The following is a 15,471-nucleotide window of genomic DNA, read 5'->3' on the forward strand; positions in this document are numbered from 1 at the left end:
TCAACAGATTCCTTTCATTCCGGCCAAATGAATCCGCCTTCGATACAGAGCACTATGTCGGGCTCATCGCCCGCCACCAACATGCTCTCGCCATCCTCCCAACACAATCAGGCCTTCTACCAATATCTGACGCCGACGAGTCAACATTCGGGGGGCCTGACACCACAACATCTGGTGCAAACGCTCGATAGCTACCCCACGCCATCACCCGAATCGCCCGGCCATTGGTCGAGCTCATCGCCACGTTCCACATCGGACTGGTCGGAGGGTGTGCAATCGCCAGCGGGTAATAATCTCTACATCTCCGGTGGTCATCAGGCCAATAAGGGTTCGGAGGCGATTTACATTTGACAATAAGCGCAGGTGACAGCGGTAAAAGCTGCCTGCTGCTGTGCTGCGACATGCGCCACGGTGAATGTAACGCGTGTAAAAAGTGAAAATTAATTAAACGAAAAAAAAAAAAAATTATAATTAATTGAATATTTAAACGTGCAGAGTACGAACGAACTGAAAGCAAATGCGGCGGCCTCAAAAGTGTTGCTTGCGGCGCGCGCTTTGACAATTTCCATACAAACAAACATTTGTAGTTATTATTATTATTGTTGTTATACATACATACAAATTTGACACGCATTTCAACGCCGCGTAACACCGCCGGCTGCATGGAGACTTAGATGCTTCCTTTTCAAAAAAGGATGTCAGCCATATTTTTTAAGTATGCATTTTTTAACCATACATACATATACATACACGACTACTATATGCTAAATATAGTTTACAACTATTATACAGTTATAAAGCGAAAATTATTAAAATGCACGCCTGCATGGTGAGGCTTTAAAGCGTGCATTGAACGAATAGCTGCGGTGCCTATTGTAAATTATTACTATTTTTATTAATTCCGTTTTTTAATATACCCACAAGCATATTAATGTGTACAGCGCAAAAATTCGTTACACTATAAATATGCGCACACACACACACTACTACATAGCATACATGCAAGTAAATAATGACCTAGTAATAGACTTACATACATAAATTACATACCGATAATGAACAAGTATATAAAACAAAAACAAAAAATCAGCTGCAAAAAAGAAACTCACAATCGAATCTCCTACCAGAGTAGTAAATACATACATACATAAATATTATATAATTATATATGCATAAGTGCTATGCATACAAAATTAGTTATACACACACATACATATAATACATATAGTATATATGTGTACCGAAAATAGTACCGTTATAATATAATGCGCACGATTTGTGAAAAGCGATGGAATTGTGTAGATGGTTTTGAAAAGTTTTTGGTGTTTTTGAAAATGTTATAATGCGTGTGGACTGTGGGGCCTGGGATTTATTTGGAATGTGAGTAAATTTTTGTTGTTCTCAAGCAGTTTTTAGTTAATTTTAAAAGTCGAAAAATTTGAAGAAATATTTAAAAAAATTTAAAATGTAAAAATATTTTAATTAAAGGTAATTTTGAGAGTCGAAAAATTTGAAGAAAAATTTCAAAAAATTTGAAATGTAAAAATATTTTAATTAAAGGTAATTTTGAAGGTCAAAAGTTAGAGGAAACGTTTTAAAATATTCCAAATTTATCACTAAAGCTTAAAAGTAATTTACTGTTATTTTTTTTGCCTGAGGCCACTTATACAGTTAAAGTAATGCTTGTCCTAATTGGAAAATATTCAAAATAATTATTTTTTGTTTCATAATGAATTTGATAAATTTCGACAATCCTTGCCCATATATAAATATGGTTCCATTTCGACAAACTAAAAGCTACAGACGTCGAACGTACTCCGAATGTTTAAATTTGCTACAAAATTGTCTCAAATCCGAAAAATAGTTCAACGAAATTTTTTTTTAATTTTCTACTTTGAAAAATCTCAACCTTAATACGCATCAATATGTCTCCGTTATTAAAAATCGTTCAATAATATCAACAATTACCTTAATATCTACCGAATAAAATCGTGAACCCACAGCCCAAACGCAGCTCACCAATTTATTAATTGCTTATTGTTATTGATATTCGAGTTTTTTATTAAAAAATTACATTTGTTTAAAATTTGCAATTTGAAATTTGTAAAAAAAAAGAATTAAATTAGTTTAATATAAAAGTGCTGAAAATGAGTAGATTGTGAAAATAAGAGTATTAAAAAAAATTAAACTAAAAATTATGAAAGCATGCGGCAAACTGAAGACACTAGACTTATTTTAATATAAAAAAAAAGAAAAAACAAATTAACATAAAAACAACGCTGCGTAAAGTAAATATGTAATTGCTACTAGTATAAAATGTTAGCCATAGGTGCGCTGAAAACTCTTCCAATATTGTTAGGTATTACAATTTTGTTATTAAAGCAAATTGCATAAAATAAAGTTTTTTTTTTAATTAAATTATAATTATAAATAAAATAATTAATCTTAAGCAAGTGCGTATGCTAACAACGCTAGCAAGTAACTGTAAAAAGTATCTCATGTCTATGACTTAAGTATAACTAACATGTTTAGCGTTAAGTTGTCTAAAAGCAAAAAAAAAAAAATATTAGTAAAAATCAGCATATTATTTAAAAGCAATATGCGTAATATTTAAAATATATATTTTTTAATGTAAATTAAACGAAATTAATTGCAAATTATTAATTTTTAGTAAATATTTAAAACGTGCTGTAATTGGCGTAAAGTTTTTAAATTAGCTTATATTTAATTTTTTAATGTATGTATACTCTAAGCATTTTATTTTGTATTCCGTATGCGTTAAAGCGTTATTTATAAATTTACTTGTAGTAAATTGTTGCGCTAAATATAATGCGTAGAAATTTAAATAATTTTTTTTTAAATTGAAAATTAAACTAATACAAACAGTAATCCATAATATTGACCACTTTGCAATTATTGACTGTGTGAAACTGTCGCTTATAATGAAAGCGTTCGGCATAAGACACGAAACATAAAAGACATAATATTATTTAAAAATTAATTAATTGTGCTCTTTTAGCATTTAAATAGTAATTTAGTTTTTTATATAAAAACAAACTCCATCAGCAGTACTGTTGCTAAACTATTTTTATTTCCATGCGCCACTTTTAAACACAACAAATATGCTAAAACAAATATTATATTTTTTTGAAGACACTCAAATAACTTGTTGGCGCATAAACTTGCGAAAAAGCTTTAATTTAGTTATTTTCTATTTTGTATTTTTATTTTCAATGTTACTGCGCTATTAATTGTCCACTGATATATGTTTTTCCGTTTTTCCTTATATTTTTTATTTTAATTATTGTGTGTCCAATTTTAATTTCGTCATGTTTTAAAATTAATATAGTTCATGTAAAATAGTGCTTTGCAAAGTAGATTATAAGATTTCTGTAGCAGTAGTTATAACGAATTAAGTAATTAAGCGAAACTTTTTAAAAAGACATTAATAAAACATTACATATTTTTATAAAATAAAAAAAACGTTTTTTATTATTCAAATTAGGTATATAAACAAATTTTCCTAATTATTAACACCGAAAAATATTTTCTTCCAAATTTACAATTTTTAGTTGCATAGAAATAGGCGCAGTGATAAAGCTCACATGACTCAACTTTTGATAAAGTGATTAACCTTCGCTGTAGCGACCTTTAGCCGTTCGTCGTTCATATTAAAACGTGTTTTAAGCATAAATTACCAATTACATTTTTATTAACACTATCCAACAAAAACACATTTTTTTAACTTCATTTATCGGTTTTATTTACATTTAAAATTTTTAGCTTTGCAAAAACAGTTATATAAAGTGCAAAACAAACAGATTTACTTTGCACAAAAATTTACTAATGTCCGTCCGCTTGTGATTCTATAATATTTATATAGTTGCCTTCCACACGCCCAGCACTAAGTCTATGCATTTTTTATTAGTCATTATTGTAAAATTTGTAATGCATATACTTAAGTATATGCTAATTGCACTAATGTAATTTCAGTTCTCTTTCTTTGCATCTGGCCCACTGGTGCTCGAGTCGATAGCGTCCTTCATAACAGCTGACTCTGCACTTCCGTCATTAGTTAAAGTTTTGTTTTTAGAACCAGTAAAGGGACAGCTACCGCCTTTGCATTCGAATGGAAATTCAGGTGCATTTTTAATTACATTGCCCTGAGCATCCTTCTTCTCCCAAGGATTCCAATAGCGCTGTATAAATGGTAGTACTATTGGCTGTATAAATTTGTGCCAAATATATAGCAGCACAGGAATGATAAAGCACGGTACGCAAACCATTTTAGTAATTTGTATAGTTAACGGAATGGAATTTGTACAAATTTTCTTTTTTCAAATGAGAAAAATATTGGCAATATAAATTTTTTAGAATTTTCTTATTCAGAAGAATAGAACTCGTAAATTTTGATTCAATTAATCAAAACAAATGAAAAAATGACATTTGGCTTATTTTTTAGAAATGACATTTTTCCAACAGATGACGCAAGAAACGTTTTGTGCAAATATACAAGAGAAAAACAGGTGAACTTCATTTTATTTTGAAAACAGTAATTCATTATGTTATTATTAAATATTTATACCTTTTCTAATTGTATTTTATTATTCCAATTTTAAATTGTTTCCTTTTTACCATAATTAAAAATCAAAAAGCTTTTCTTTAAACATTTCCACATTAGTTGAAATGCACCACTGCGTCAATTGTACTCGTTACTTTTATTCGTACAAAATTCTTTAGTCAACAGCTGTCACTCGTTTTTTGCAATTTGACCTGTTCGGTTGTTGATTCCAGTTATTTCATTTAGCGCTTAAAATACAGGTAATATTGGCTTCAGTTTTTATAAGCTATTCGTGTGAAGTGATTTTTTTGTTTGTTCAATAATTATATATATTTTAAATGTGTCATAGGTGTAGAATAATTAAAGAATATATCAATATCGTCTTTATATAGCCTCTACGGTGTTAATGCGATTGTAAAACGGTAGTGCAGTGAAGTGTTGTTGTGATGTGGTGAAGCTAACAAAAAAGTTTTAAAGCAAAGGGGAAAATCCAACAAAAAAATAAGCGAATTGTGCAAAAACGCAATATCATTCAAGCGTCTCATGTAAAATAGAATATTCCTATTGGAATTGTAAAAAAAAGTGAAAATTGTCAAAACATAGTTAATTTTCAAATTGGATTGAACGACGCAATTGGAAAATTAAAATGTGGAGTCCAACGCACATACAAGTTACTGGTAAGTCAATATGCATCTTAATATCCATTTATATCATATTAATCAATTTTTAATCTGATTTAGTGTCCATTATATTTTTCAAATGAAAGTCTTTTAGCATTTTCTCCATGCGTTACATGCAATTCAAACTGCGTCTTTTTAAGAGAAAATGTTTTATAAATATAATGTATTAATTAGCAAATGTTTTGAGAAAATTCTTTATAAAAGAAAAACTTTTATTAATGTTATATATTAGCATGATAACGAAATCATCGGCTTTCTAAAACATCACCTGCACCAACTGTGTACGACATAATTCGTGATTTTGTGCCAGCGCATTATTGACATCGCTAACTGCATCAGTGACTGATTCACTGTCATTGTTGATATCAAAGCCTCTGACTGACGGAATTGTGAGCAGCCACTTTCTTTGTATACCATACGTTCATAATAAATACATATGTACATGTGCACATACAATGGAGGCAAAGGCAGCTACAATAGCACCTCACTCGTATGTGGTTTGATTAACAGAGAACTGGTTTTCAGAAAAACCATCGCTGAGCAGTTAGCGCGTTTCAAAGTTTCATTAAAACAAAGCTCACAGTACAAGGCGAAACTGAATGTAGCAAAAATATGAGCACACTCTGCACAAATCATGTTAAAAACGCATTCCAAATGAAATTAAAACAGTAGATATGAAGTTGTGGTATAAGTATAATGTTTATTTGTTGGAGAATGATAGAGCACATTGGAAATATTTAAATCGTTATTACTAGAGCTATGCTATACAAACTCCAACTTGGTTCGGAAGCGAACGAATGGCAGTGACCGATGCTATTAGTATTCAACTTTGTACGCCCGGTCAAATTCAGTTTTATTTTCACTTTTTAATACACGCCACCATAATGCTTTTAACAATTAGCTATCGTGGAATGAGTATGAGCAAAGTAAACATATATTTTGTTTTTTTCTGCACAAGTTGTAGATTGATTAAGTAGGCACGTTTCTGTTAAGATTGTGCATTCGCAAATTGAACTCTTATAGCACGTAAACATATGTACATATTTATGTTTGTTGTCATTAGTTTGTTTGGGTTTTATGTGCCACTTTCTACAATGCGCCATTGTTCTCGAGAAATGAATTTGTGCCAGGGATTGCAATTGAAATTGTCTTGTACACCTCACAACACCGTGCCATAGTGCTCCCACTGGCAATTGCCTCCGCCAACGCCATAAAAACATTATTATTTGCCAAAGTGCTCCTCATTCACCACCTGCTTTCCACCGTGCATACAAATGTGTAATTATGTGGTATGTAGTTGTGGCAACAAGATTATTAATGTCACGTGATGATGACTGCTACTTTAGTTCTCTACTGCATATTGTAGATTTCACTTTATTTGGCATGCAAGTGCTGACTTTGTCTGAATTTGGCTGAATATTTTTATTTACACGTTAAATTTCACTGAAATTGAGATAAATCGAAAACAAAAACACGGCCACAGTAACTTTTGGCTGTGTTTCTTTTAGAAATTGTTCAACTAGTATACAAATTGTAGGCGGAAATTGGCTTTTGAGCGCTTCATAATAATACCTTTTTCATTCCACAATTCTAAACTTTGAAAAATTATAAAACTTTGATAAGTTAACCACAATATGTCATATCTCGTTTTCTCACTTTTACTGTTATCATTAAACTGTGAAAGTGCTTCAAAACGTTGCTGGCAATGAACGTAAATTGCTCCGAGCCGTATGCGTATATTTTTTATATATATTTGGCGTAGGAACCGCTTTAAGCGATTATAGCCGAATCCACCAGAGCGCGCCACTCATTCCTCCTTTTTGCTTTTTGGCGCCAACTGGAAACACCAAGTGAAGCCAGGTCACTTTGCACTTGGTCTTTCCACCGGAGTGGAGGTCGTCCTCTTCCGCGGCTTCCTCCAGCGGGTACTGCATCGAATACTTTCAGAGCTGGAGTGTTTTCTTCCATCCGTACAACATGACCTAGCCAGCGTAGCCGCTGTCTTTTTATTCGCTGAACTATGTCAATGTCGTCGTATAAATCGTACAGCTCATCGTTCCATCGTCTGCGGTATTCGCCGTTGCCAATGTTTAGAGGACCATAAATCTTGCGCAAAACCTTTCTCTCGAAAACCCCAAGAGTCGTCTCATCGGATGTTGTCATCGTCCACGCTTCAGCGCCATACATCAGGACGGGAATAATGAGCGACTTATAGAGTTTGATTTTGGTTCGTCGAGAGAGGACTTTACTTTTCAATTGCCTACTCAGTCCAAAGTAGCACCTGTTGGCAATAGTGATTCTGCGTTGGATTTCAAGGCTGACATTGTTGGTGTTGTTAATGCTGGTTCCCAGATAAACGAAATTATCTACAACTTCAAAGTTATGACTGTCAACAGTGACGTGGGAGCCAAGACGCGAGTGCGCTGACTGTTTGTTTGATGACAGGAGATATTTCGTCTTGTCCTCATTCACCACCAGACCCATACGCTTCGCTTCTTTATCTAGTCTGGAAAACGCAGAACAAACGGCGCGGTTGTTGCTTCCGATGATATCAATATCATCGGCATACGCCAGGAGCTGTACACTCTTGTAGAAGATTGTACCCTCTCTATTTAGTTCCGCAGCTCGTATTATTTTTTCCAGCAATAGATTGAAGAAGTCGCACGATAGTGAGTCACCCTGTCTGAAGCCTCGTTTGGTATCGAACGGCTCGGAGAGGTCCTTCCCGATCCTGACGGAGCTTTTGGTGTTGCTCAACGTCAGCTTACATAGCCGTATTAGTTTTGCAGGGATACCAAATTCAGACATCGCGGCATAAAGGCAGCTCCTTTTCGTGCTATCGAAGGCAGCTTTAAAATCGATAAAAAGATGGTGAGTATCGATTCTTCTCTCTCGGGTCTTTTCCAAGATTTGGCGCATGGTGAATATCTGGTCCATTGTGGATTTTCCAGGTCTAAAGCCACACTGATAAGGTCCAATCAGTTCGTTGACGGTGGGCTTTAGTCTTTCACACAATACGCTCGACAAAACCTTATATGCGATATTGAGGAGACTTATACCACGGTAGTTGGCGCAGATTGTGGGGTCTCCCTTCTTATGGATTGGGCAGAGCACACTAAGATTCCAATCGTCAGGCATGCTTTCTTCCGACCATATTCTACAAAGAAGCTGATGCATGCACCTTATCAGTTCTTCGCCGCCGTATTTGAATAGCTCGGCCGGTAATCCATCGGCCCCCGCCGCTTTGTTGTTCTTCAAGCGGGTAATTGCTATTCGAATTTCTTCATGGTCGGGTAATGGAACATCTATTCCATCGTCATCGATTGGGGAATCGGGTTCGCCATCTCCTGGTGTTGTACTTTCACTGCCATTGAGCAGGTCGGAGAAGTGTTCCCTCCATAATCCCAGTGTGCTCTGGACATCCGTTACCAGATTACCTTCTCGGTCCCTACATGATAATGCTCCGGTCTTGAAACCTTCCGTTAATCGCCTCATCTTTTCATAAAATTTTCGAGCGTTACCCATGTCGGCCAGCTTTTCAAGCTTTTCATACTCACGCATTTCGGCCTCTTTCTTTTTACGTCTGCAAATGCGTCTCGCTTCCCTCTTCAGTTCTCGATATCTATCCCACCCCGAACGTGTTGTGGTCGATCGCAACGTTGCGAGGTAGGCAGTCTGTTTTCTCTCCACTGCGGAACGACAATTCTCATCGTACCAACTGGTTTTTTGGCGTTGCCGGAGACCAATTGTTTCGGCTGCAGCGGTATGCAATGAGTTTGAGATGCCGTTCCACAGCTCCCTTATATCGAGATGCTGATGAGTGCTCTCAGAGAGCAGGAGTGCAAGTCGAGTAGAAAATCGTTCGGCTGTCGGTTGTGATTGCAGCTTTTCGACGTTGAACCTTCCTTGTGTTTGTTGACGGGCGTTCTTTGCTGCACAGAGGCGAGTGCGTATCTTTGCTGCTACTAGATAATGGTCCGAGTCAATGTTTGGTCCTCGGAGCGTACGCACGTCTAAAACACTGGAGACATGTCTTCCGTCTATCACAACGTATATTTACCTTAACAAATAGTAGCGTTTTTAAAAAAGAGTATATTTTTTCTTGTTTCTCTTTTGTATTATTTTATATTTTGTATGTGCGTCTTTCAAATTCATGTCTTCAAATCAATGTTCGTACAGACAAGTGGCGTTTCCAATATCATTATTCAAGAAATATGTTTTGGTTTCGCCAGAGAATATTTTATATACATATATATTTTTTTTAAGTGGACATTCTCCTACTATTATTCATTCAAAATAAATTCAGTGCAATTTTCTTATCGACAAATCTCTGCCAAATCAGCTATTGTCTTATACCTTACAATACAATTTGTTTACTTAGACTCTTCATGAAAGCAAAATATGTACTCGCCCAGTAAAAATTCCCAAGAGATAAGATAAGAGCTCTAGTCTTAAAACCTGTATTGTGACAAAAAATAAATTCTTTGCTTGATCATACCTGAATACTATACACATATGGATGGATGTATGTATGTATATTGTTGTATAGATTTATGTGTATTGTTTGTGAAATGTAAATTTGGTTTTTAGTTTAGAAATTTAGATGTGGTCATAAAGTATTAGTCATTTCTCCAGTTGATAAATTTTCAAGCCGCTTAAAAAAATATTAACCACATTGACTGTTGCATGAGTAATGTCACACTTAACAAGAGCAGTGAAATTAATTATTAAGTATTGTAGTATGAAAATATATATATGTGGATTAGTATGTTTGTAAATATCATATACAAATATACATACATACATCTATATAGGTTGACTAAAATATCAAAACAGCATGCAGTAGATAAAAGTGTTATTTTATAGTTCATTGCAAGGTGAACTTTTGTTTAATTTATATGATTTTTATTTTATTTTTTGTTTCTACATAGAAACCGTGCTTTATTTTAAAATACTTTTATTTAAATAACAGCCTTATATACATACGTACTATGTACCAAACATAAATAAATATGTTAGTTTACAAGTCTGTCGCTGTCAAATTGACAATTGCCTTTGTCTTCAAGTATTTTTAAATTTGTGTTGTCAATATTTAAATAACTGATGTATTTCCATCTTAAAATCAAACAAATTTATCTGCAAGAAGCTGTGCATTGTTCAAGTTTACTCGCGATAGCATGGATTTATTTATTATTTGCTATTTTTCGCTTGAATTATAATATAAATATAAAATAAAACACAGCTAGATGCTGAAATCTTATATAAATATTAAATAAAACAAAGCTAGATGCTATGTGCACATAATTATGTATGAATGTCTGCTTGTACAAATGTCAATAAAACAATGCCGTCTTTATCAACAATAATTTTTTTGCTCAACTCATAAGCTCCACTAATATGCTTGAGCGCAGAAATTCAAGTTCATTATTATTCATTTGTATTCGCTATTTATTACTTACAATGATACGGCCCTTTTGTTAAGCACTCTTTTTTTATTTTTTTCTTTTTGTCGATAATAATTTTACCCAAGAACAGTTGTATGTAAATAGCGGCGTAATCAACTCTTTATTGAAACTACTACAATGGCGTTGAACTTGATGAATCAGTACTTTTGTTATATTGTTTACAATAATTGTCATATGTTATGTATTGCAGTTTCATTTAATAAGAAAATTAATGGTATTGAGTAACGTTTTTGCTGCGAAAACTGAATTTCATTGTTTATAATGTATTTTTTCCTTTTTTTGCTGATTACATATATTGAAAATTATTTGCATTTCATTTTATTTTCTAATTTTAAATTTCAAGTTTTATCGCAATGAGATGAGCTCATCTGAAATATACTAAAATTCCAATACATATTTTATTTGGATATTATGATCACAAAATTTGTTTCGAGTAACAACAGTTCTTATTAGATGTACAGACTACTAAATTTCTGATTGGGACATTGTTTAAAAACTCCCTTTCCGATTTCGAAGGTACGCTTCTATTGGTCATATTTTCCTATTTGTTATTGGTTCAGCTATATTCTAACAGAACTATGGTAGTACTAGAACACTTTTGATAGGAATTTGGTGGCATCTTTCTTAATTCTAGCCTCTGGGTCACTTAAGTTGTTAAATTATGTATCCGTAGCATGTCAGCATGGTATTCAGAGAGAACTTTTAATTATTCTAAAATAGAAAATCAAATGGAAAATATTATTTTTAGAATTACTTCGTCCCTGGCGCCACCTGTAGTGAAAATAAACACAAAATACACTTTCTTGTTGGCTATATAAAAACTTTATGCTTTCTTAACTCCATCCATTTATACTCTATGCTCGCATTTAATTCTTAAAGCACTTTGCAGTCATTCTAAAAAATAAACGCTCATCGTTATGGCGCTTTAAATACCCAATCTTCTCCAATTAAGCCACAAAAGCGAGTAACTGTAAAATTAAGCTTCGAAAAAAGTTTGCTCGTAAAATAATAGCCATATTAAACATTCTTAAACATGTAGAGTACATACAGACATGGAGTATCTTGTATAATAACATCAGCATTTTACACGTTCACCGCTGACCTGTGCGCACACATTCCCGTTTCAATGCCCGCATTTTGCCACTGCAAGGCACACGTAGCTTCTTGTTGTTGTTGCTGCTCTTTACATTTCACACTTTTCTTTAATTTATCTCAGTTCGTGCGCTCCGCTATTGGTAACTGATTTATTTCGTTGACCCATTTTTTGTAAAAATCGTTTTTTTCTTTTTATGCGTTTCAACGGCTTCTTTTGTTGATCGCTTGATTCGCTTGGAAACGAAGAAAGTGTATCTTTGCTTTGAAAGTTTTTTAAGTGTGACGTGTTGTTGTTGTTGGTCGTTGTTTTTCACTATAAATAGATGGAATACCTGAAAAGACTGGAGATGAGGTAAATGATTGGATGTCAGTGAACTTTGAATTGTCATAAACAAATCTTTTGACAGCTGTCATATGTTACATCAGCGCTAGTAGTTTTAATGTGTCAATTATTGAGTGCTGCTGAATGAAGATAGCGCTTCGATATATTTTAGATAGATAGCAATACTATTCTAGAATGTATATATTTAGAATTAAGAATTTGATAATTCTAATTGCCGGAAGGTTTCACTGATCGATCTTTTTTTATTGCAATTAGCAAGTTCATTCTTTAGCTATTATCCATTCTGGAACTACATTTAGACCTATCGACCCTAGATTTTAATCCATAATAGGTGTTTCTTCTAGATTTGTATGAATTGAGTTATGCCTATGTAAGAGATTCATCGAAATCATTCGAAGAAAAAAGTGCAGAAATTCTAATTGCAATCGTTTAACCGCAACACTTCGACTTTTATCCATAAAACCAGCTCTAGTTTGTTTTGACGGTACAAGTAGTCGTTAGCAGCAGAAAAACAGCTGTCAAACAACTGTAAGTTGATTTATTGACGCTTGTGTTTACTGTTACTTTTCTTATTATATTCTTTCTAGACGTGTTCTAGACCAAAGAAAAACGCTACAAATACTTGATATTGCACAAATGCACAACATAAATTCCACCATCACTAAACATGATTTACTGTGGCATGCACTGAATGACTGCGTCGATATTAATGTGATTACTTTCCTCATTTCTTCGGTAAAATTTCCCAGACAAAAACAAACAGTAGTTTTTCATGTTTCTCAGTGCGCAAATGCAATAAACATCGATTCAAATGCATTCAGTTCGCATTTCATTTACCGTTTTTGTGTTTATTAACAATAGCTTCGCAGTTGTCTTCATACGTCCGAGACGCTTTATCGAATACCCACCTCAGTGTCCAATAGCTCATATCAAAACGATGCGCTTGATTAAATCCATATGCTGTTACTGCATACTGTTAGTTGGCACTTAGCTGACTAGCTAGCGCACCAGCTACTGTTTACTATAAATGCAATTTTTACGGTGCTCATTTCAGTAAGCGTAAAATTTCCGCATTGCCAGCACCAGGTAATGTTTTCGTTTCGTTTGGTTTATAACTTTTTCTGCTGCCTTCTTTTTCAAGTACTACAAATTTGCTACAAATATGTACATATAAATTGCCTAATGGCCCCTTGTGCGATGGTTTCTCATTATACCTAAGTGCCCAAGAAAAAAAGCTAACGAAAGAAAACTTGAAATGTGTTTAGCTTTCGTTAATGTTTCTGTACAAATTTGTTGCTTTTCCCTGTGTGTTCGCACAGTTTTTGTTTACCTTTGTGCGTTTTTATGTGGGCGGTGTGGGCTAATGGCCTTTGTGCTTTATTTTATTTATAGCAAATATTTATTTAGTGAAATTTATTTTTCCAAGTCTACGTAGAAGTGTTCTTTAAGATTTTATTTGTACTTCCGATAATGTTTGTTTTAAATTGTCTTTTGTTCTTTAAATACAAAAAATTCAGTTAACAATGCAAAGAAATTCAAAATAATTAAGATAGAGCTAAGTTCGGCTCGGGTTTATTGAGTTGGCACACGATTTGATCATAATATTCGGCATAAAGTTCCATGAAATAACGAATCCATTATATATAGTATATAAGGGCTGAGGGAATTTCCTGGACCAAATATATATACATATACCCTTACTAAATGCTAAGATTCTATCCGTTATTCGAAATATACGGAATAAAGTCTAACGGATGTTTGAAAACCCTAATATTAGGTATATATGTATGTAGGAACTAGATGAAGTTAATGGCCGATTTTACCCATTTTGTAACAAAGGCACATTAGCAGAAGAAAAAGATTTCTTCTGAATTTCTGTAAAATATCTGAGGTTTTCGGAAATCCATTGGTCTTCATGTTCGATATCTATGGTCTTAAAAAGTTATATGATTTCGTCAATTTTTAAATGATCGATACCGCACCTTCAATGCATTATCTTTCTAAAATATCGATATCATTCGGGTTCAATAATACGGTGGACATGAACGACAAATAAACATATTTTTCTACTAATCGAAGTGGGTGTCTTGCTTTGGCTTATTTGAACTATTGTTAAAATCCACAAATTTCATTATCCATATAACTTAATGTTTTCTGAAATATTTTTCTTATGAAATCATCGTTTAACAAGATTTATAGGTCTTCCATAATTTCAGAAATTCTTTACGTAATATAATATTTATAAAATTACTAGTCATTTGAGCAGTTCAGTTTGAAAGTAGTATCGCTTTCCTACAAAATTGTGCAAGAAATTTTGATAAACAAAATGTTTTTTTTTATATTTTTTGCCTTCGGTTCTGAATAAAATAAAGGAAACGCTTTTTTATTCATAAACTAAGTCATATATGTAAGTCTTATCATCTTGAGAAACACTTGCTGTACTCTACAGTACTACTTTGCATTATTTTTATTGCAAATTCCAAAGAACCGAACAACAATAAATAACGAACGTTTCGCACATTAGCTACAATAACCACGTTTTTATTTCACAAGCAAATATCACTGCGGTTAATATTTTATCGAAATCTTTCTCAACTTCATACAATTCGTGCTGCTTTCTACATTCTATAAGTATGAACGTATTAGGGGTATGACTGTCACATAATTTTAATTTTTTTATTTTTTAAAAAGTAATTGTATTTGTCTTTGATTCGCCAAGCGTTGGAGAGTTACCTATCGAATAAATTATACCACTACTACAAACAACTGCTAAACAATGCTTTGTTCTTACATCTTCATTGGTGCTAAATTTATATATTGTAAAGTGAACGAATCAGATGTACTTAACATTTTTGGTATATGGGAAGTAGGCGTGGTTGTGAACCGACTCGACACATTTTCAAACTATATCATAGGGATGCCAAGAAAATGTTATGAACCGAATTTCGTTGGAATTGGCCGAGTAATTTTTGAGATATGGTTTTTGACCCATAGGTCTAATAAGGCCATTTCACATTTGCTATATGAATTTGAGTTCAGCCTTTTTGTATCATCTTTACCATTAAATTTGAGGTTTCTGGTGTTTTTCCTTATTGAAATAAAGCACTTTGGTAGTTTACACTTTTGTAATAGTCCAATTTTCTTATGGTGGCAAGAAACACGCATACCAAGTTTCATGAAGATATCTCAATTTTACACAAGTTATCGTTCGTACCCACGGACATCCGGATTTTTACTCTACCACTGATCACTTTGTTATATATAAACCTATATCTTTCTTCTTTTTTAGCTTTAGGACTTACAAAAAACCGTTATATGATCACAACT

The 15,471-nt window shown here is 33.4% G+C and overlaps 3 protein-coding genes across 6 annotated transcripts in view; 2 read left to right on the forward strand and 1 right to left on the reverse strand.

Annotated features, from left to right (window-relative positions):
* LOC105214659 (neurogenic locus Notch protein) overlaps positions 1-3,033 on the forward strand; it is a 132,756-nt gene extending 129,723 nt beyond the window's left edge. The window contains exon 10 of the mRNA XM_011188209.3: positions 8-3,033. Within this exon, the coding sequence (XP_011186511.2) occupies positions 8-351 (344 nt within the window). The 3' untranslated portion in view covers positions 352-3,033. The remainder of the gene's footprint in view (positions 1-7) is intronic.
* A 703-nt stretch (positions 3,034-3,736) lies between these two features.
* LOC105214660 (UPF0729 protein GD16342) lies at positions 3,737-4,434 on the reverse strand. Its single transcript, XM_011188210.2, has one exon. The coding sequence runs from the start codon at positions 4,284-4,286 to the stop codon at positions 3,990-3,992; it is 297 nt and encodes a 98-aa protein (XP_011186512.1). The 5' UTR covers positions 4,287-4,434; the 3' UTR covers positions 3,737-3,989.
* A 230-nt stretch (positions 4,435-4,664) lies between these two features.
* LOC105214663 (rab11 family-interacting protein 1) overlaps positions 4,665-15,471 on the forward strand; it is a 45,011-nt gene continuing 34,204 nt past the window's right edge. For 3 of the 4 annotated variants that reach the window (XR_851848.3, XR_008471603.1, XM_054232612.1), the window contains exons 1-2: positions 4,665-4,821; positions 4,911-5,238. Coding sequence is in view for 1 of the 4 variants with exons in the window: in XM_054232612.1 (XP_054088587.1) it covers positions 5,208-5,238 (31 nt within the window). In the remaining 3 variants the exon portion in view is untranslated. The remainder of the gene's footprint in view (positions 4,822-4,910; positions 5,239-15,471) is intronic. The other variant, XR_851849.3, reaches the window with a different exon arrangement.

Source organism: Zeugodacus cucurbitae, chromosome 5 (assembly GCF_028554725.1).
Source record: "Zeugodacus cucurbitae isolate PBARC_wt_2022May chromosome 5, idZeuCucr1.2, whole genome shotgun sequence".
Lineage (NCBI taxonomy): Eukaryota > Metazoa > Arthropoda > Insecta > Diptera > Tephritidae > Zeugodacus > Zeugodacus cucurbitae.

Coding starts and splice junctions, on each gene's coding strand:
- LOC105214660 (XM_011188210.2), bottom strand. CDS start 4,286: ATGGTTTGCGTACCGTGCTTTATCATTCCTGTGCTGCTATATATTTGG.